Source organism: Pieris brassicae, chromosome 12 (assembly GCF_905147105.1).
Source record: "Pieris brassicae chromosome 12, ilPieBrab1.1, whole genome shotgun sequence".
Lineage (NCBI taxonomy): Eukaryota > Metazoa > Arthropoda > Insecta > Lepidoptera > Pieridae > Pieris > Pieris brassicae.
In genome coordinates this window covers 5,521,311-5,546,025 of record NC_059676.1, presented here as the reverse complement: position 1 = coordinate 5,546,025, position 24,715 = coordinate 5,521,311, and the positions used below count along the sequence as shown (strand labels likewise).

The window sequence follows — 24,715 nt, the reverse complement described above, 5'->3', positions numbered from 1 at the left end:
AATGCCCTAGGATTAGTTCATTTCTATTAGTTTCGGCTGTGATTTTGAACTTTAATTCGAAAATTTAAATATTGGTGTCTGAAATTGAATTTATTTATAAAACACAACGATTTTAATATCCGAGCTGGAAATGCATATGTTCTGCCTCGAAAAGTATCGCCCAGTATGCCAACGTCCCAACACCTAGAGAAATCAAAACATTAACTTACTTCTGGGGCTATGGAACAAATATCACCGCTATATAATTAAAGCATAGATATACATATATCCCGAATCCTGGGTTCGATCCTATGCAATTGTTTTAGACTTGCCCCACATCCGTTGTAATCTAACAAATGAATCACCCCAATACCCAAAATTTGTGATCTGAAAATCGTTTACAAAAATACCAACGATTCCTCAAACTCGTGAGGAGATATCAAAAAATATTTCGGATACTTACTAAATCCTGACCGCGCCATGTTCGTGCGGTGAATTTCGGACGAGCGCCGTGTACAGAATCCAATTATAGATGATAACCTCTTTTGTACTTTTTGGCAAAATAAATATCGTTGACACTGTGTCCTCTATGATTTATGGTTGTGTTGATTTATCTCTTGCCTTATGCTTCGTCTACGTATGAATATTGGTATTAAGTTTTGAAGTATCAAGATGAGTGACCTTATTTCTAAAATATTACTGTCGATATTACGACGTATTTGAAGTAATTTTTCGTCTCTTTCTGTCAAATTGTTTTTACGCTATGATGAAAAGAAACAGTACTTTAGTAGTAACGAATATTTATTACGAACTAGTTGCCCCCTCGATCTTGGTCTCGCCTCATCATGATCTTTTACTTAGCCCACCTTTTTAGTAATAAAACCAATTTATTAAATGATTATGATATGGCGACAATGAGAATGAAAGTCTAGATAAAAATATTTATAATATTGGTAAAATATTAAGACTTGTTGAGCGTTGCAATAAATAAAGTAATTAAATCGTTAACTTTTTTGTGGCATAACTTGTTGAGGTGAATTCGCAAAGCCTGGTAAATATTTGCGCCTGAACGTTGCATTAGCGGTTTCTCCTTTTGTCGGTTTAACACGATTGTTGCTTTTTAATTGTATACTGCTTTCTTAACATATTTTCTTAATAACAATCATAATTATTAATTAAGATACGCCTTAATCATATAAATCTATATCAGTAGAACACATGTTTATATTTCAACTCTTGCTTTCAAAAATTCTTAATTCTATGATGGAAAGGGATCTGTCTTAAGATACTTTTAAGTTGATGTGACAGATTTTAAGTTTTGCTAGATTCCAGTAAGTTGATTAATATCCAAAGTATTTCAAAATCGTTGTCTGTATTTGCAAATAAATTTTGTACGTACATATAAACAAATATACGAGCAACTATAAATACTTAAATTGACAATGCAGACCAATAACGTTTTACAAGCCTTTTAACTTAAATTTAGAAAACCACATATTCTAATTGAATTTTACCGTAACCATTATGAGCATCGTTCGAGCGAAATCCATCGTCCAATTTCCTGCTAAAAGAAAATTTCAATAAGAGGAAAGCAACAAACGCACAAATCGGATCAATGTCGGATGTTCTCGTGAAATGAAGCGCAGTATGAGCTTCGGTGGCGCATCACTAATGCAAATGATTAGATTTAACCGACTGGTCAGAGCCCTAATGCCTAAATTTAGTGTATTGTACATAGATTATTCAGTAATATGACAATTGACATCAATAATAAATAGATGTAAGTGTTTATTCGAATTCCTTCTTTATTTGAATTGTTGATACACGCTCGTCCATAAAACCTCTTTAGCGACCTTTTGAATCAATTTTCAAATCACGATAGTCACATTCGAAATTCGAACTGATTATGATGTTTATTTTCGTTTTTTTTAACAGATAATTAATTGTTTTCTAAAAAAATATAGAATACAAACTTGATGGCGATTTAAAATCGGCAGTAAATAACTACCGACCACTTGTTGAATTAAAAGTCAAGCCGTGTTAAGGGGCGGCAAGAAAACGGATCCAAATGAATCTCGCATTACACAATTCACAGCTAAGTAGAATACCCTGTTTAACCTCTGAACACAAATGGACTACCTTATACGAAGAATGGTTTTTAAACATTATCTTATCTATATGTATCGCTTTTTCACATCGTTTGTAGTGATTTTTTGACGGGTATAAAACTCAGCAGTCTAACAAAATAAAGTTTAAAATAACATTACTTTAAAAAGATATTGTATTTACAAACTTGAGTATAAACTTAAAAGAACCGTGAAAGAATGGTACAAAAATCAATTAATTCTATTTCAACTAGAATAGTAATTAAGATTAAGTTTAATTTAACCAGGCATCAGTCGAGTTCTCACAATGTACCTTACCTTGTAATTACAACTTCTGTAATTACGAACTTGTAGCCAACATTACATACGCTAATCAAGTCCCTATTCATAGCAATAAATATAAAGTATAATAAAACCTCAGTAGCGGAAATAAATATTAAGACCCTATGTCTAATTAATTTTGTATACGCGGGGCTGCAATGTCTTGGGAGTAACATACAATGAGATGGCGGTAACTTGATCTACAAGTACGCTAAATTAGAATTTATGAATGTATGGGATATTGTTAAAATACGCAAATTATTTTACGGCTGCGTGGGAAGAAAATTAATTTTGGAAGAATTTTTGGTATCGATTTGTCTATATCGTGAGTGGGGCTTCTTGTTAATTTTCTTTGCTAAAATAATTATTAAATAGCAAATAATATTAGCCTTTCGAAAAGTTATATGTCTTCTTTATTGACGCAAATTCCCAGTATACAATTTAGATCCATTCTCCGTAATACGCGTACTTGAATAATATTATTTTGCTTTGATACAATATGTTGCATTTTATTGATTAAACATGTATGAAAGGCGATCGAAATATGGTAAAAGCTTTTAAAAGTGTTTCGACTTTTTATTCTTTATTAAATATAGTCGTGTCGATTTTGCTACGACCGAATTGTCGATTTGTGTCCAACCGAATGAGCGCGCCATGTGTTCAACGTATCATATTTGTAATCTGATATCTTAATTTGCTTTACATAATATCATAGAGAAATTAATTCTACCAATGGACCAGGCAACCACCGTGACGGGCAGTCACGTGCTTAATTTGACCATACTTTATAAATATCAATTGAAAATATACTTCGGTTCACGGTTTATATGTTTTTATTTTAGAATTTTATCAGTTTTTTGTATCCACATGTATTAATTAAAATCATTGCAAACAATTTAATATTACTCGTGAATCAAATCGATTTTATCGTTCATAATTAAATATTGAATTTTTAAAATCATGTCCGAGTTGCTGAAAGAATTGAAAATATTCATAATTATAGATACTTATTGATTGAAAAATAATAATATTTATCATTTGATATAGTTTTTTGCACGTTAGATTTCAGAACCTACAATTCAACATATAAACTGCCATGACAGAACACAGTCACAGTCTAGAATTTGTTCAATAGAGTGTGTAAGCGTATTGCGTGTTCAGTGTCTTAACTAAATGATTCAACCACTGGTAAAGCCTATTCTTTCGATCTATTGAGTACGTCTGACATTATTTCACTACAGGAACTCTACTAGTCATTATTTAACGCATCATGTTTAAAAACCACTTGTCCTTTTATCGTTTTTGCTTGTCACGTTTAGGAAATAGTGCCACCGAGGTATAGATGGATGGCTTTTGGCGATTATTAGTATAAATCTTATTTAGACGGCCAAATGGACAGCTTTACTTATATAACTTATACAAATTGTTTACTAAAACCTAAGCATAACAATCAAATATACAGTATTTACAATTTTCTTAACCTACATAGTAAAAATAAAATTATATGTATTGCGATACTTATTCGTTGAGCAAGGAAAGCACTAAGTTATGGAGTCACCATATCCACCAGGGGCAAACTTTAATCTTTATTATATTATTTTAATTTTATAACTTGATAAGATAAGTCTTACTTAGATTTAGTCTTTAAAGAACAAGCCAAAAACTAAGTCGGGGTACGATTTTATGACACACAACAACTATTTTTTTTGTCACATATCAAATAAAATTAATTGTTTTAATTATACATATTTCAATCTTGAAAAACATTTGTTTCTTTAAATCTCATTAAATAACTTTGACAATGACAGACGACCCGAAAACCCTTTTAATTTGTAAAGCGCAAGAACAACAAGGACTCGCATTATTATTATTGAAGAAGTTTTACCAATTAATTATAGAAACAAACGAAGCACGGAATTAGTGTCATGGCTTTTGGAAGTCAAAATCAATTTACAACTTAAATGCTGTTTGAACGGACTTCGTACAAAAAGTTTCATTAGCAAATTTATAATATTTTTTCCAAATAGTATTCAAAATTCAAAATCATTTATTCATATAGGTCATATACACGTATGAACGTCAAAAACAGAAACGGATATGAAATGCTTCTAATTTTACTGCTAGCTCTCAAATCAAGGGCATAGAACGGAAGAGAAGAACTGGCCTGAACTCTCCGCCACGCTTTTTAATCGCCAAGTTTTTGTTTTACATAACGCTTGTGCAACTGCAACAATTACACCACATTCCACATGACATCTTATATCGTATGGGTATATATGGTAGAGCGATTCGCTATTTGACACAATTTTTAGCCAGACTTTGACCAATTTTTTCGTGGTACATTATAAAAATGAAAATTTATCATTATAATATAAAGGTGAATTCAAACCAAAAAGCCGATATCTATATATCAGACACAGAAGGCTGATTACCTACTTGACTATAAAACAAAAACGATCGCAACGCCACTGGATTATTATTATTAAACTAACATAAATGTTGAGTTTTTAAAACGAGAATTGTTTTTTTTTAAATTAAAGAAAAAAGCATACGAATACGCTGCTCTAATAAACAAAGTATTATGCACATACGTGAAAAATCCATAATTTTAAAGGAATTACGCCCTGTTTTTGCCTCCTCCCAGCCGGGCATAGGAAATTCAATAATAATTGAACTTGTGTCCGCTAGACCGCATCCGGTGTCTCGGCGAAATTACTTATTGATCTCAACGGCATGCACTTAATAATTAAAATATCGCCTTTAAATTTGATAGCCTAGTTTTTCAGTTACAATATTGTATGGTTAATTTTATGGCATTAACTATTTTGTCCTATAATATCGTATATCTTATCTGAAATCATAAAATAAACAATCTCTTATTTCTAATAAAGTAGAAATAGAAACGGCGGATTTAAATTGTTAGAAATGGTACGTTTATACATTAAAGTATATAAGTATAATACATAAAGAGAGTATTATAGTATAGATACATACACGAATATATTACTTAGACAACAGTCCCATAGAAGAAGAATATAATTGTGTCCTTCGCACCCAATTAATCCCAAACGTAAAAATGTTTATTTATACACATATGAAACAAGATATGTAAAACGCAAAAACTATTATAGTTATTTCTCGATGAATATAATATTCACTGAGGCTATCGTAGTTGATAGTTATTAGTAATGAAACGTGATGGACCTGACTGTTCCATGATTTTAAATTTGTAATATCTGAAATGTGATTCGAATTTCAAATTTCTACCCCATGTTGTTCTGATAAATCAAGTCGAGTTTAAATATTTCTACATGAATATAACAGTTTGCGAACCAATAAATGTTGCTAGACGTTAAAATTGTGTTTACGGGACCACACACGATCAACAGACTTGGTGAAGCCATACTGAATTGATTGCAGGATATCGTATTTATGTTTCAAATATCATATTTAGCTCTCAGATCAATTTTGCATTATGACAGGATGCGTTTAGGTTTACAGTTTCCATTTGTGGTTTATGCTGTAATTGTAAAGTACTTATTAATTATATTATTGCGTTTAATTAAAAAGTTTAATAACAGAAAACAAAACATATATTATTACAATGTAAATTTTTTGTTACATTTTATCTTACATACAATTTTCCATTTTTAATTCCGAATGACTTGATTATATTGTTACATTATATTTCGTGTCTCGTTCTTTACAAAAGTTAGCTCAGTTCAAGTGGACCATGTACTGATTTTTTTTTAATTTAATTAATGCATACTTTTTATAAATTCCTTTTTTTAAATTAACATAAAATATTACACCAGCTGTATCGCCCGAGGTTTGCCCACTCAGTGTAAGCGTGATGTTATATCTATGGCCTTTAATGTAACACTGTAAACTTGGAATCGTTACAAGAAAGTCGACACTTGACAGTCAATAAAATCGATATCGTGTTCTAGTAGCGAGTCGTGAAAGGCGATTCCGTTAAAATCGTTAAATACCCGGTAGCGAGACGTTTACGCTATAACGGTTTATCGACTTATAGCTACGAGAATTGTTTATCCACAGCTAGTATAAATATTGCCAAGTTGAAATGTTTAGTGTGAATGGTATTAGTTTAGTTTGTAACTAGAGTAACAAGCAGTGTTGGCCTAGAGGCTTCAACGTGCCACTCAGGGATGACCTGAGTTAGGTAGGTTTGATCTCCGGTTGTGTCAATGGACTCCAATATGCGCATTTAACATTCGCTCGAACGGTGAAGGAAAACATGGAAAGAAAATACTTGCGTTAGACCTAAATATTCGACCTACATGCCTATTTGATTGACAAATGATCATGAAACAGATACCGATATCTGAGGCCAAGACCTAAAAAGCTTGTAGCGCCGGTGATTTATTGATTAATCGTAAAACGTAAAGATGTGCCATGCCATCTAAAACGTCCGTAAGAATCTAGCATGCCCTAGATGTCGCGTGTCAGGCACAGAAGTACGATCATATACTTGTCTATAAAAAACTACTCTAGAAACAGTTACAAAAATTTGCCGCCGAGACAAACCATCAATATATATATTTTTAATTTAAATTAATTTTTGTAACAATATATTTATGAAAAGATACCTCTCAATATGAGGACTCCATTCGCCCAATTGATTCATAAAAAATTAAACTACAAAATGCTTTTTATTTAATTGAAACGGTGAAATTTCGAATATTGAAAAATATTCACTGCAAAACTTTATAGTCAATTAATGCCTTCTTTGAAATCATATAAAGCATTTATTAAACTGTCAACACCCGTTAGTTCAAATGGACCGGACATACGTTTCCCGCCTTGGTTTCCCGACTAGGGGCGCCGATTCGCACCCCCATGATGAATTTACCTTTTATTTTGTCCCACTTGACTCGATTGAGAGTGATTTTTGAGCGTGAATGGGCAGCCAGTGTAATTTGCCACTGACAGGGCGAAATGTACATTAAAAGCTATAAAGGATCGGATGAAACTCAATTGGAGCTGTTATTTTAAGATAAAAACTTTGCAATTCGCAAAAAACGTATCACTTTGCAAACGGACAGTATTGCTTGACTGAAGTGAATCTCGAATGTAATTAGTTTGACGGCACTCGCCGTCCACCTTGATACAATCGCCGTGCGAATTCATTTAACTTTCATAGACAAAGTTTACACCAGCTTTATACCGCAACAAAACTTAACAGAATCTTAGTGGTACACTGTAACTGCGCCCCTCTCGAATAGTTGTTAGACAATAAATTATTTAATAACCCTTCGGTCGTGGACCCGACCTGTACACTTAATCAAGGAATATATTCGACGGAATCACCTCTTTAGAAACAATTAATTCCGTCTTGATTAGGACCCTTGCACTTAGATGTCTTTGAGCCGCTCATAATGGACACGGCCTTGTTACGAACAATACTTCACCAATTATCTTTTAATTTGCAGATCTAGCATCGAATTTATAATAAGTATGAATACCTTAAAATTCATTGGTTCAATTTTAGCGTAAAGTATTATATATCGGCAAATATCGACTGTTTCATGCACCAAACTAATTAAGTGGTTAAGCTTTGAATATTGTAGCTAAACACTTGAGTGGTCCTCGAAAGTTTCTCTAATTCGTTCGCTTCGTGTTACAAAGCTGTGCAGAACTCATCTGTAATTATTCATCCCGAGTGACCGGCACCGACGGATATCGGGTTATTGCTAAGGCACTTCGTAACTCATGAGCACATCGTGTCCCGTTACACACTTACTTGAGCATTACCTACTAACTACTCAGACATTGCAATGATTGTCTAAAATAACGTGTGTTCCATTTTTGACTTCGGAAGTTCGATAAATAAATATGAAAAACTTCGATTTAGTTTCGATATAAATTCTACTTCAAACATTATTCTTATTGAGCCCAACATCCGTAAACTTTTAATTTTCTGCACAAAACGTTTATGGGGTCGTCTATTTGATGTCCAGGGTTGGCGAAGTTCGAACGCTTTATTACTGTGTCCGGCTTTAAGTGGGTGTAAAGTTTCAACACCCTTTGATTTACTTGCAAAGCGGGGAATTTGTATGCGAGAAATCGAACCATTTATTCGCGTCGCATTTGTTTTTATTAGATTTGTGTGTACACTCTTCCAACACGATACACCTCTCAAATAAACCTTTGTATCCGATTGGCATTACTTAATAGTTTCTGGGGGAATACTAACCACATAATGGAACTCGCAATTATTACACTAATACCCTAAAAGGACTCACCTTAATCCCCTAATCGGAAGCCAAACTAACGCGATGCCGACCCGCATAGAAATATCTTAAATTGGCAACACGGTCCGATGGGTCGACCATAAAACATCTTAATGAGTACACCAGCAGCTGTGGAGCTCCATATTGCCTCTCATATCCATGCAAACTACCCGCCGATGTCTTAGCGGCGTTACTTTCCTCCGTGTTTACAAGTAGACAACTAATTTGTTGCAATATGTGCATAGGGCAACATTATGAGCGCTATCTGCTCAGTGCGTGTCTTGCATATATTACTTCCTAACCACTAGGTGTCTCAACGTGACCCTTCCTTGATACCCTTTATATTCAAATTCAGCCCCGACCGGCCATTTGGACACGGATTTGTTATAAGATTAAAGGAAGATTTCACTTGTGAAACAATATGGCTAACGATTTACATATTTCGTTTCCTTATTAGTTTCGGGATATTTGTTTTGGGGCCGATAAATTTACATCCACTGACCGATTAAATAACCTTTAGGCATCTTTAATGGGGGTGCCGCGTGGTCGCTGGTGGCCTTAGCAAATGTGTGCCTGTGCGTAATTGAATATTTTATGGAGTGACGCAAATTTACTGAGGGAAAACTTTATTGATTTCTCTTGGCGAGTTTAATTCTTAGGAACAACTAGAGCTTTTACTAATGAAAAGTCAACATTGATGTCTCGTTTCTCCTCAACTCTCATGTGTTTATCGTTTGCATTTATCTGTTGACTGTTTTTATTCCGCAGTTGACATTTACCCTCTGTTTCAACAAACTCATCATATTTCACTTCGAGTTTCTTTCATTCGCGTACAAGTGCTCGCGTTACATTACCTCTATTCATCTCGAGATAGCTTCACTTAGTTTCCTCTTTTTCAGTGCTCGGGTTAATTTCTGCATCTTTATTATTCGAGTGGCCGGTACAGTGTAGTCTGGTAGCGTAGATTGTGTGGCGGAAAGCAAACTTGAATTGTTGGGTCGCGTGGAGGTAATGAACGTGCGGGTGGGACATGGCTGCTGGAGGCGTCTAGGTGCCCTCTCACCGCGAGGAGGATGGGGGGGCATCGAGGAGTGGAAAGGGGGGATGCAACGCGTCCTGTATGCACAGTGCCGCTTCCGCATTCGTTAATGCAAAAGCGAGCACAGACTTCAGGTGTACATTTTCAGCGCTTGTATGCTTTATACTCGATTCTAAGGCATACGACTTTGTGCAATGTTAAACCTTAATTATTATTACATTTTATCTTGTACACGTCTTCAGTAATATGCTTCGAGAAAGCAATTTCATGAAAGCTCTTATCTTCCATACAAGTAGTTATTGTGTTTTGCGTTTAATTAAGAGATAGTAATAACTTTGTGTATTTCAGAAGATACATTTAATAATTTACCATCTAAAGGAATGCGTATAAAAATTGTAAAGGACAATTCTTATTCTTATTTTCATATAATGCCTACACAAAAGCTATCTGGAGACTTAACAATTCATTATTACATTCGTTCATTTCGGGTTCATTAAAATCGCATTAGGATTAATTTTTCTCGTCCCCATTTTAATTCGCAGTTTGCCAAGGGGATCTGGCTGGACGGCTGCAATCATCCACTGTAAATATTTGTTAAAATTTACCTGCGCCTTCATGATATTACACAAGTTGAGCTAGACTCCATTGTCAATTGAAAAGCTTTTAACTCAAATTCCATTCTCGTAAAAATATATTGTATTAAGTACGTCTTTCACATATATCTCATAATAGAATTCTATTTAAGTTTACGTGTTGCAAAGCGTCATTAAATGCAATTTTCTTGCACTATACATTATTAGCTGATCGATACCATTAGTCTTCGTATAAATTGATTTTAACACGACCAAAGATACATAACACATAACCTATACGTACGTCATACTTATGTCATTATTGTCATAAATTAATGTCCGTCATAAATAATGATTAAGGTTTTTTGCCTTAACGACGTCGACGATTTCAGTTACGTATCATAAATATACTTATGGAAATAGATATAGTTTAACAATCGTAGCTTAGTCAACGAAGTCTCCATTTATTTATAGCATTATACCCGGAAGTATTGTATTGCTCTCTAGGGAAACAAAAGGTTTGTATTCAGCAAAAGGCTATAAAACCAATAAGACAATCACCAATAAGTAACAGCACCACTTGTATGAGTCTGTTTTGTCTTTGCATATGTTTTTTGACAATTGACAAGTGTGCCATTTTTGTTTTTTTTATGAGAAATAATTTTACTGCACGTAAATTAATATTTTGTATGCAGCGAAGCCTCATGATTTCATTTGCACGCGATATGGCCCTCCGACGAATATCTACAATATTATTAAGTCAGGCATATTAATAAAGGTGTCGTGTTTCGACCACACTCACTTCGCAGGAAGCATGGCCCGATGAGCGACTCCAACGAAAACAGTGTTCATTCTGATTCGATTGCCCTATCTACCTGTCTCTTTCTTATTTAGTGTTTAATTTGTTTCTACACTATCATGCTATGTAACCACACTACATTATTTCCTTAAATTAATTGTGATTTTAACACGATTAATTTATGTTATTGCCAATATAAAAGAGAAACCTAATATTTTATTTGTGTATTTATACTTTTGTGTGTAAACTATCTCTAGAGAAACTATGTATGCGTATTAATTATTATTTTATAACTGTGAAGTCGTAATAGTTCTAAATGTTTGAGATATCAAAAATTTTACGGAGCATAAAATTTATAGACGAACACCCTTATGTTATGGGACATATTTATGATAAAAATCATCATTAATAATTCGTACATTTGAGTAAAATTAAGATAAAATTTTATAAATATTTGATATTCAGTATTTAAATTAATAGTCCAGTATCAGACACAAGTACCAATCTCCTAGATTCCCAGAAGAAAAAAAATCTAACAAATCCTAAATTAATATATATATTCAAATGAACCGCTTTGAATTATTACAACATAATTTTTTGCACGTACAGATTTCTTTATCGTCGCGTGAAGATATCTCTAACTAGATTCTCAAATTACAATTATATTAATAGAATTAGATATTTTGTAACATATAGTTTGTTGTTATAGTTTTCTTTAATAAGTTAGAAAGAAGTGCAATAAAAAGCTAGCTATATACCCATCTATATTAAATTTGAATACTAAAGCTCCCAAAAAACTTCGTATCAAGGTTGTATTACAGTCCTATACAAAAAATTTAAACCAGAATATTTTTTATAATTAGGGAAATAAAGATTATCTTAACACTAAAATGGCGTTTCGCCGGGGGCTGCAATATCGTACATTTCACGGTCCGTAATTCGGCTGTATCGACACGGATATAATAACCAGTGGAATGGTAACTATAAAGAGAGATTGTATTTTTTACTAACGTCGTAAGAAGTTGGAATGTCCGACCGGCCCTTTGATCGGTTTGATAAAAGTGCTTTCAATTTTCTCTCCTTTTTCATAACAAATTTCCCTTACCTTTATTGTAAATATGGAATGTAACGTTATGGAATATTATAAGTCATAATACGCGTGGTATTGACATTTGACAGCTAAAAGCGTTGCACAGATTACACAGCTAAATAAAAAACTAAATCCGAATGGCCATTAGCAACATTCGAATTCGGAAGTTTTCCTAATTTTTGGTTCGCGCGTATCTTTGAATTTAGTTAGGGTTTTTTTAAGACATAAGTGAAAAGATAAAAGATATCTGTGTAGTTAAGGTCATTCGTAGCACATAACTCAGAGTCCCCACTTCGCCGACAAGAACAATAATCCGCGCAATTTTGAGGAAAATTGTTATCGCGAGAGCCACTCGCCTCATAAATTTTGTCCAAATAAAACAGAGGAAACAGATAAAAAGCTAAACTGCTGTCAGCAAATAGTTTACGGATATTGTCGCGGACACTTTGGGAGGACACTCGTGATGTACGATCGTTGCCTTTTTATACGCGTTTTCTTTACATATTCACATACAGGCATACAGTTATTTATTTACACTCCGTTGCTCATAATGCAATTCAAAACTACGTAAATTTTTTATGGTGCAACGAACGGGGCTGTTGCTAATCGCTTCCAGCCTATATAGAAGTTAAATAGCGATAAAAACAATTAAACAAGGATCTTAATAGTAATTATAACAATAATTTATTTGTCTACCTCAAAGTATCTATATTTAAGTATGTGTATCTTAGTTAAAATATGCTTAAATGTCAAAAAGATGACAGGTCAAAATCTGTAATTGACATGAACTATTTAGTGAAACGTTCTACATTCAAATAGTATCTATAAATGAATACTATATTTCAAATATAGAATATAAAACGTAAGTCACTCCAATCAATACCGTCATTGAACCGAACATACGCCACGATAAGTGACTCATCTTATCTGACAAACATTATTTCATACACATCTATCGGAAAGCCATTCCGACTGTGTCTGATTTTATTCTAGGCAATTTATTTTCAATAAAGAACTATAAAAAAGACTTATCTAAATGGCTTCGTGCGACTGAGAGGGGAGGCTGTCATAAAAATAGATTCATATTTACTTTTCATCATACTTGGTGAGTGTGAGAAGTTAAGTTAAATGTAACTATTTGATTAAAATAATAAACTAAACTTTATTTAGATTGATCGTAAAAAAAATCTTCACTCAATACTTTATATTTCGTTTAAGAAAACAAATTTATTATATATTTCTAATTTCCCTCAAAGATCCTACTCATTTACATATTATTTGAACAAAGCACCCAAGGGGACCGTTTCAAGCATTTATGAGTCGAAAGTATTAAAGAAAAACCGGATATGAATAAAGAGATAGATACGAAATAAGTAAGAAAAGCGTGCAAGAAAATCGCTCGCGGCGAATGAGCCCCGCGGAAGGCGGCATTGTTCCGCGACTTTTAAAAACGAAACAAAATGAACGAGGGGAAGGAAATCGGATGAAAATATGAATAGAGTTCACCTATACATAGAACGAAACGAAACGTCGGAGATCGGGTCTCAACCGCGGCGGTCCGCAAATATAATTTGCATAGTCAAGTAGCCGAACTTTTGTCTACAACGGATGTTCGCAACCATATTCGTTCGTTACTTTTTAACCACACTCTCATTCTGTCGGATCGGGATGGACTTTTTATTGCATTTTTTCCCCTTTGAACGGATTCCTTCAATATTTCGCCGGTTTGTTTTTATTCATACACTCGTTCGTCGAATTGTTTCGTTACATATTGCGTGTTTGCGATGAAACAACAAAAGAAATAAAACATCACTAATCTTTAATTAAATTAATAACACAAAGAACTATTTGATTCAGGCATTATTGTCGAGCACAAAGGATAAGAACTTTTTATTACAAACCTCTTTGGTGCCGAAAAGAAATAATCTATTGAAGAATTATTACGATTCATCTTTGCTCATGATTTTATGTTGGAACAAGCGCCGCATCACAAAGCGACGCCGCCGATCCGTAACCAAATATTGACTTATAAAAACAATAGACCGATATTGCTACTCCGCCTTATTGAATTCAATGAATGCTTAATACTTCTAGAGCTGGATATTAATATTTAAACCGTATAATTTCATTTTTGGTCAAAAGAGGCAAACAAAGCGTTGCTTGGGCCATTAGTTAATGCGTTAATAAACAAATGAGGTGAGATAAAAAGGTCCAAAAATAAACGTCATCGAAGTGAGAAACTGTTTTTCAGAGGTGTTAGACTGTACCGGTGTTCAAAGTCGACGGCCCGTTGAATTTTCCACTGACTGGACGTTTGGATGAACACATTCGTATAGACCGAACCTTTTCATATATGATGCTCAAATCTGTAAATTAACCGAAACACCGCACCTAATCTCTATTTGTACTCCTACTTTGTAACCTTTTAAGGAGAAAATAACTTAATTATGTAGTAGGCAGGACGTAAGGGAATGAGAATAAAAACACTAGGTTATGGGTAGATTATTATGTACAATGTCAGGGGTCGTGAAACAAATGATGCGTAGGAGTCGATCACTATTGAACCCCGACCGATTCATTAGCAACAACATTAATTACTAGCGAATGCTAATGAGAAAATATGCTTTCTAGTTTATGATTTACTTTAAAATTGTGTTTTTACAAAGGCACTATTATACAGAGATATTATTTAAATTTTAATTAGAGTTCAATCAAATAATTTCAAAATTAGAACCTATTAAATACAAGAAAATTAACTTTTAATAATATATATCCTATTTATTGAAAAACCAAATCTAAATTTAATGTTTTTCTTTCTAGTAATGTACCAGAAACGATTGAAAAAAGAACGGAAGCAACGACAACAAATACAAGAACAACTAGAGATGGAATTCAAGAGGCGGCAGAAGATAGAAGAAGCTCTCAAACAATCTGGGGCCCCTTCCGAAATACTTAGAATAGTTACTGGTTAGTATAACGATATTATTGAAACTGAATGCCATCCATTTTGTCTTATTTATTATATTTTTGGACACATACGTGATGTTGAGTTTAATCGTAAAACAACTTTTTTTATTTTTCATTTTTTTTTATAAACAAAAGAACATTTTATGTGCGTGTTACTCTGTCAATTAGACAAGTGAAGCTCGCCATTCTCGCATGCATCGAGCGCACTGAAGTTAGTTACATTAAGAATTACATTAGTAATAACAATTATAAAAATCTTATACTTGATGCTGGCTAATGCACAAACCGTGAGAAAAAAAAACAGTACGTTAAATAATTACACATTGCCGCTCTTATAAGCCAACTAGGTGTTATTACGGCCTTTAATTTATTAAATGTTATTTGATTTTGGGACATTATTGAGAATTTTCAACTCACACGAATAGTTGTTGTACACTTGGAACATTATCTAATCGTAAACCTATCGTGTCTAAATGGCAGGCCGTTGTCTTCCTTGAAATGTTGCTCGTATTAGCCGTATTTCCTTGTCAAATCACCCATAGCTCAACAAGTAACGTCGAGTGCTACTGACATGTTAACTTACCGTCTGTCAAAGTATCTGCAAGCGATTCTGACAGCGGCAAACAAATTTCAACTATATTGATTGGTCGATTAGAACTATTTCAGTATATTTGCGTTATAACATTCGCAGTTGATGAGTGCGTGACGTAAGAAGGGTGGTAAACGCTAGTGATGGTGTGTACTAATCTCCGTGTCAGGAAATCGTTCTGTAGACCATTTGAAACGTGGGCCTATAAGCTAACACGCATTGGAGTTCGATTGCATAATCTTGATTTCATTTTGCTTTACAAATCCTTCAATTAACTTAAGACTCTTAACTTAACTCAATCCAAGGAATACTTATGACTTTTCACTTTGAATTGAATTGCCTGTGAATATAACTTAATAATGTCTTTAAGACTATAAAAGAGGAAAAATAATTAAGATTAACATTTAAGGAAAAAATTAGTTTGTAAATAAAATCGTATATATCTTCCAGAGAACCTAACGCCGCAGACGCAAGAGAATCGGCCGGAGAGAGAGAACGGCACAGAGAGTAAGCCGCCAAGCACTGAACCGCCAACCACCTCACCACCATTCCAACGGGAGCCACCAAGAACACCGGACAAGCCGCAATGGAACTATCCCCCACCACCGGTGGACATTATGAGCGGGGGAGCCGCTTTCTGGCAGAATTACTCTGGTAAGAATATGCCCCACTATTGATTCTGATACTATAATTTATGGGAAATATAATATAGGGGTTTTAATTGATAATTTTAATTATGTTCGGAATATCAACATGTCAGGTCGAGCACTACCACTTTTTTTGTTTAATTTAAATATGACTCTTTATTTTTTAACTCTAATATTTTGATACAGTATTTGAGTTATAACACCAGCAGTGTTGGTCTAGTGGCTTTAGCGAGCTACTCTCGTCCCTGAGGTCCCAGGTTCGATCACCGTCTTTGCACCAATGGACTTTCTTTCCTTTTATCGCATTAAACATTTGCTCGAACGGTGAAGGAAAACATCGTGAGGAAACCGGCTTGCCTTAGACCCAAAAAGGCGACGGCATGATCACCTACTTGCCTATTAGATTAACAAATCACCTGAATGGTTGTAGCGCCATTGATTTATTTTATTTTAATTTGAGTTATAACTATTTATCTATAGGTAAGTCCTTAAACAACGTGTAAGCTTAAATATACAAGAAAATATGACTTCACAATTTTACACATACAATTCTATTAGAACATTGAAGAATCGTTATACATCTTATATATAAATCAAACTATTGCTAATAAAAATCTGTTAAGTACTCTTTGAACGAATAAACAACAAAAAACGCGTTTCTAAAGGAAATTATAGCATGAGGGTTGTAAAAGGAAATTCAACATCAAAATTTTATACTCATACCATACAGAATTGAAAATGTCAAGTATTTTAAAAGCACAAAATGAACGATACATGCACAATGTAATGTTATTGGGGCGTTTTGATTCGAATTGTGAATTGTAAACCCCTGGAATGCTGTTATTGGTTTTTGGCCATTGATGGCTTTTGGGAAAGAAAATTCATAAAAACCATACAATTACTTAAATTTATTTCCTGGAACTCAAACCCTGGATAGTTTAAGTTTAATTAGTTTTTATGTTTGTTCAATTATGAGTATTTTTACTCGAATGTTTAAAGTATTTCATGATATCTTCCTATATTTGATCGAGAAAAAGTTCTCAGAATTGTTCGTTCAGTAAACTAGCCATTTAGTAAAGATGTCTATAACATAAAACATGTTTAATGAGTGTTGGAAGTGGACCTTCGCTGCCCAAATTCTCAAGATTATTACCTGCGTCTGTACTTTGTGATACCGATTTTAAGTCTGTGTGAAATCTCTATGTAACACAATATCTGTACCCATCAGCGACAACAGCGCTTAACATTAAAAGGAGTTCCATAGAACCGGTCAAATAACAGTGTCCATTATATACAAATAATAATAAATGTTAGTGGAAGAAAATAATTTAAGATGCAATGGCTTTATTATTTATTTTAAACGTATATTTTATTAGATCCACTCATCATTATAAACTTTAATCAAAATAGGGCGATGGTAATTAACTTAATATCAATTGTACTTTGCCATTTGACATTTGCATATTTATGGAGTCAAAAGGTTTACGTGTACACAATAAACGATTTCCCCCATTGAAACGAGTGCTTTCCGAGTTGAAATTGCAACTAATTTAAGTGCTGCCCCAGTGTCTGATACACGCTAACACGCGAATCTAAGTATTTTGTAAGTGTGATTCAACATCAGAGATTCTTTTAAATCATTATTTATTCGTAACAACCTGGCTAACTTCGTACAGCCTAACAGGACATTTCAAACCGTGAAACAGGAAATTTATTTTTTCGTAAATTTTCTAATACTTTTTGGTATTCGGGACCGAGAAAAATATAACAAATAAAAGCATAAAAATCAAGATAATTGTCATTACTCGTTCAATTAAAAATGCGTGAAATTTTTAAACATTTACCAAAAATTTAAATTTCGAAATGTGTTTGGACGATTTAAGGTTATCATAAGATAATTAATATACGCACAATGGACCTATTGAGCGTCTAAGTGCGGAAACAGAGTCCACACATACAAGATAATTAATAAAAATAAGAAGCGACCCAACATTTTTGATTCCATTGAAAGATCATTTTCGAATTACAAATTTTAATTTTGATTCGATTAAATATACAACTTTTTTTTAATTTTTTTCAACAATTAATATTTAAAATATATATAGAAATGGTATTTGATCCAGTTTGGTGAGCTGTTTTTCGTGTTGTTATTATATTTTGTTTATTCTATATGATTTTAAATGAATAAACATAATATAATTTATACAGGGTAGGTACCCATCAGGTACTCACTCATCCAGCCATGGAAATTTTGTACCATACATTACATTTTTAACATTATGTTTACCATACGAATGAAGCAACGGATGTTAAGTAATACAAAGTTGAAAAATTAATAAAGAGGCAACTTCGGGCACTTTTTAGGTGCGCTTGTAAAATGAATGGAAATAAAATATACCGCACAGGTGCGGCCGAAACCTTTGACGATATTAACTTTTTGTTCATAATGTAAAATATGCAATATATATACAAATTCAATTTCTGAACAAGAAACATTTCTTTATTTTTAAATGTATTTTAATTGTCATGAAATTGATTCTTTGAAAAAATCTTGATACGATAATAGGAATTCAATCAGTTTAATTTGATACGCTTCAGTACTAGAAGGGCCAACTCGCTTCCTATAAACGTTTTTAGTCTCATACAATGCATTTATATTGTGTAAACTGTAGATCCAAAGATAGCGTAAAAACTAGTTAAATTTTAACTCTAACTGATTGACATTTCACCTATGTCCTGGACCTATTAATAATCACTCGCGCTAACAACCAGTGGAGTTACAACCTTTTGACATCTGGGCCTTAGATATCTGTATCTGTTTCGTAATCATTTGTTTTTCTAACAGCTGATGAGCATTTTGTGCCAGTCACACGTTGCCGTCTTGCATGCCGGTTTGCATGTTTTCATTGACGTTACGATGGAGTGTTTTTTTTATTTATTTCTTAAAGTGTACCATATCATACATAGTACTAAATTTACGGCATATTTTACAACATCTTCCATATAAAATGTGTGACAATTGAAGTAAACGTAAGTGTTTAATTTTTTTTAAATACAATTAAAACATATACAAGATAATATCCTGTAAGAGGTCACTGCTCAGTATATACTTATTTAGCTGTTTATATAAGAAGGTAACACCGGCTAAATTTCTCCGATCGTACAATTATATCATATGAATTTTTTTAAGTCGCTGATGGTTAAATGCGCACATAGACAGAGTGTCTATTGCACAGCCGGGGATCGAACGTACACCCTCGTGGATTTCAGTCGCACGCCGAAGCCACTAGGCGAACTTTGCTCTCGTTTATAGTTTCTTTAGTCATTATGTAGTTAAAAATTCAATTTGTTTCGTAGGTGAGATTTGGACATAATAATTATTTTTTCCATTATTCCTAAGTTTTTCTCTTAACAGAAAACTGACAGAAAACGATCTGAGTAAGGCAATTCTCTGAAATATTCTTCTCAATACTTTCTTCACTTAAGTTTTGTCAATAGGTATCTATTTTTATGGTAATTTAAGGTAGAACGCGTTCAGTCCAGTTACTTTCTGTTTTGTCCAAAAAAATTAATATTTCAAAGTTCAAAGCCTCTAGTTTGTAAAGAATACCCTTTGAAACAAATATAATTATTTTTCTAACAATAATTAATACACCCGTGTCGAATACCGTGTTACGTTTTTTACAAAGCGATTGAGTTACAAAAAGTTTCAAAGCCTTCGAAAAAGTTTCGAACAATGACATTTATGTTTAAAATTAAACAACTGAAAAAGGCAAGTTTTTGTGAGAACAAAGCGAGAAAATTATTATCTTTAGAATCGATAAAACATCGATGACGCAATTTATTGTTCGGAAATCTATTTAATTACATAACCGATTCGTTACTCATCAAACTCTGCATAGATTGAACTTTTTACCACTAGATGGTGATGCTAGTAAATCAAACAAAACAGATAATTTTTCAGTAATGAAAAACAATTACTTATCCTTTTGAAGTATATCTAGTAATATAATAACTTTAGCAGACGGTTCACGGAAAACTCTTTACGAGAGCGCTCAAGCATAACAGTTATTTCAAAGAACAAATAGATTATAGCACTCAAAGGAACCGGCAATCTTATTTTAAAAGCAGCAAATGCAAAAATATTACGTATTCAAACAGACCTAATGGGACATTTAGGGGTGGCAGCGAAGTGAAACGGCAAAGGCCGAAGCTTTTAAGTGTATAATATTTAATTGTGACGCCCTAGGCGAATAATCTCGCCCGGGATAATAGGTTTCTGTTTCGGGACAACCCTCGATGAGCGACACTTGTGAGTGTGACGCCCTGGAGCCAGTCTACACTGAACAAATCGGATTATAATTGAGTTTTTTCAACTGACAAATTAATCTTGCACAAAACAAATGCTAAACACAGACGAGTTTGTATCAAGAAAGTGTCAATTTGGGGCTTGTTAGTTTCTTAAACTTATAATTCTAAAGTGGAAATAATGAGACGGTTTTGGCAAATTTTAACTTTGGTTTTAATTAAATTTCATTTTTACCAATACAAAAATTCAAGGAATGTTGATAACAGATATGTTTTGCTTAATTTCCAATGTGAAATCATTTTCTTATCAGAATTTCATTTAATAAATGTAGCAGAAACTTAGCAATCATTTTCGTTTGCATTGAATGTTCTCCTCTTTTAAGAAGTAAGCAAAAAAGATTCCGTTTATATCTTTTATATCTCGTAAATTGCAGGAGGTGACAAGCGTTGCATGAAATTGAATAAGCATATTTCGTAAAATACGACGTTTTGAGAGACAATTGGCTTACCTCACCTATTTGGGCCTTTTTAAACTTTGTCAATTTATTTAAAATCTTGTAAGAATATTTGATTGTGTTTCGCTTTGACTTTCTGACGTTTAGCAGGTTAGGATTCTTCAGAAATGTATTATCGTCCAAGTTAGTTGTATGTCTATCGACCAAGAATTTTCAAATATCATTTCTTAATTTTCCTTAACCTATAATTAACTTTATTAATTCAACAGGCCTTTTCGCTTTGTGACTTTTAAATGTGTAATTTTAAAAGGCTTCTAGAATACTGGGTGTCTAATAGCCATTTTAATTGACATTAAATAGAATTAAAAGTTTTGTTGTTATGTGAAAATTACATTCACATCGTGTCGAACGCAGAGCAAATGAGTATCAACCCTTTCAAAATTTAATAAACGATTCTAATATGGCAAGTGTACGTTTTTACCGAAGGGAATATCGAATATTAAATTAGGAAGTGCCATGGAGATGTGGACTCCGTTTGATGTCAGATTTTCCCAACGTTAATGACATTTTCCATGGTACATGTATGGGTTATATGACAATCGTCAACTCTGTAATGAAAATTACTTATTTGAAATATTAACGTTTCGTATGAATTGAGGAAGCTACATTTTGTAAAAAAATCTCGTAAGAATAGATTGTTTATGAAGCAAACACATTTCTTTTTGTATAATTCATTTCTTAAGTCTTTCATTCAGTATCTATCGAACTGAAATAATTATTTTATTCGCCGGTAATCTGTGATTACCTGTGGCGCAGACACGGCCATCCGATATAAAAAAAAGTCCAAACTAAAGTTATACTAAAGTTTGTCTTTGATATCTAGTAAATTAAGTTGAAGTAGTTATTAAAAACACCAATAGTTATTTTAAAAAATCGTAAGAATTATATCGTGCGAAGTTATCGTATTATAGTATGTATGCCAGCAAGAACGATGGAGCTGTCAGCAAGGTTGCGTCAGCACATAGAACATATTAAATATAAAATTTTAAATATAAAATTTTGTTTGTCAACAGAATCCTTGGCTCAGGAGTTAGAAATGGAGCGCAAATCACGGCAGCAGGCACTCGAAAGAGATGTGAAGAGTCCCTTATCCGACCGTGCAGCTTACTACAAGAACTCAGTGCTATTCAGCTCAGCCACTTAGCTGACGAGCACCGGGGTCACCGAACACCCCGACAACCAAGAGTGCGATAAAGATAACGACGATACGAGAAAACCTATGATAAGTGTCAAACCTGAGTTTAGAGAAAAATGAATCCAAAGATTGTTATTGGTACAGTTCAAGTAGTCGATCCTAACGGATGTTACTGATAAAATCAATCATTGTTCATGTATATTGAAATCAATTCGTAATATTTAACATTTCAATGTATAAGATCTCGATTTGAGATTAGTGTAAATAATGTAAGCGTGTAGCTATTGCATAAGACGAGGTTACGATAACATTTCTTCCATAGTGAAATTTGTAAATATTTCTTTATATGTTAGTATTAAGATCGATTCATGTTATTTATTCACGAACATATTTTAATCTTTAATGTACCTTGAAACATTTACGAATGCCATATTTACGTTTAAGACTAATCAGCATTAATGTTTTCTGGAAGATCTGTTCTTACGTTATCGAATACAATTTTGTGAAACCATTGGAATTGATAGAAGACTGTTCTATGTATCTTTTTTGAGTTTTTTTACTTCAATCAGGCTTCATTATCTTTCTCAGACCATAGCTTGTTCAGAATTTAAAATTTTATCAATTCGAAAAGAGCATGTGATCTTCATGTAATTTATTAAAATTTAGTGCAATGATTAGCTGTAACTGATACTAGAAATACCTTATAGTACGATAATTACGTTAAGATAGCAGTTAAACAGTTCTTTGAATTACAATAATAATGACTGAATAAAAGTTGTTCACTGAAAGCGTTTCAACAATTGCTTAGTAGATATTGTATAATAATGACACATCCCATATCTACAAGAGTACGAGAGTAATTATAAGTTAGGTTTATAGAAAGAAAAAATGATAGCATTATCGGTACATAGATTACGAAGCGAATATAACTTCATTAGAGCATCGATCGGCGTTTGACTATTCAATAAGATTCAAGGATTTGAACAAGTAGTCAGGCGCCGATGGACCGAAGCTTGTCGGTTTACGTATTATCTGTAATGGGTAATGAGTAATGGATAATCTAGTTGTTATTATAAATGTTTAGCTGAATGAACTTGTGTGGTTGTACAGCGCGTGAATGTGGTTCCCGATACGGTAACTTTATTTTCCAACAAGTGCGTTATATTAAATTATTTTGGCATACACTTGTGGTAATTTTTGTCAATTCATGGACGCTTCACACTTTTGTTCTTGTATGCAAGCATTATTTATTATTTTTATTGTAATAATATTTTACTTAAATTGTGTGTGTGCCTTGTATCGTAGAGAAAATATCAAGATTAAAAGGGAAAACTATCAGTTCGTGTTTGATTTATGTATCCTACAAAATACCTTAATATGTGACCAACGTTTACCTTTAAAACCTATTAAATTTATTGGAAAAACATGCTACATATACCAAATGAAATCAAATCATTTATTTGCGCTTGATTAAGTTATTAATGCCACTTTGATTGCATTTAATCAAATGGACGTATTACGTACGTACGTTTGTATTATTAAACACTTGTATAAGTAATAAAGAATTGAGTACTATTAACTTGTCTTTGATACTAGAAAACATAACAACATAATTTTTTAAAGACCCAACAACCGTCAAAGGCAATGCAGCTAATTTAGAACCTCATGGTTACATATAAATTGCTCGCAACGTATATATGTAATTAAGATAACACTTGTTGAGCAATGGCGCTGGTATCGGCTGCCATTTTTATTATAATTTAATAACATCAAAGTCAAATCAATTCAAAACAGTTCATAAGTATTCATAAATCTACAGATTAACAGGCTTTCTGACAGTCTATAGCAATGTTGCTAGATTTATAAATTAACGACTATTTAATGGTCAATAATAATAATGAGTTATTATTAATATTGGCAAATCAAATAAACAATATAACTGTTTAGAACTGATTTGACTTTAATGTTATTGAAATATAATAAAAATGGCAGCTGATACCAGCGCCATTGCTCCGACATACTTTACTTAAAAAAAATTACGAACAGAAGTATTTGGTCCAAAAAGGTTAGATTTTATTGTTGCTAAATTCATTTATAGAACTTATTTAAGCGACGCGAGGCTTAATCTTTTAGTGGACACCTACCCACTACAACCCAACTACTCCATCTGCTATGGACATAGTAACATTTTCCGTTCATCCGTTTCCCCGTCAAGAGAGTCTGCTGATCCAGTACGAAGGTCACAGTGGAGAACTGGTGTCGCATCGTACCACCTCCCAAGCCTTCTTGTGCGTTGAGAGTTTGCATCTGGCAACAAAAAACAACACAACGCTTTCAAAAATCAATCATTTCTGTAAGGCGCTCCTTGTCAGCGTCCACTCATAGCTTTGACTAT

At 33.2% G+C, this 24,715-nt stretch overlaps 1 protein-coding gene across 3 annotated transcripts in view; it reads left to right on the top strand.

Annotated features, from left to right (window-relative positions):
• LOC123717444 (dachshund homolog 2) overlaps window positions 1–23,658 on the top strand; it is a 133,670-nt gene extending 110,012 nt beyond the window's left edge. For all 3 annotated transcript variants that reach the window (XM_045673432.1, XM_045673431.1, XM_045673430.1), the window contains 3 exons: window positions 14,980–15,126; window positions 16,166–16,369; window positions 22,199–23,658. In XM_045673432.1, the coding sequence (XP_045529388.1) occupies window positions 14,980–15,126; window positions 16,166–16,369; window positions 22,199–22,329 (482 nt within the window). In that variant the 3' untranslated portion in view covers window positions 22,330–23,658. The remainder of the gene's footprint in view (window positions 1–14,979; window positions 15,127–16,165; window positions 16,370–22,198) is intronic.
• The last annotated feature ends 1,057 nt before the right edge of the window (window positions 23,659–24,715 follow it).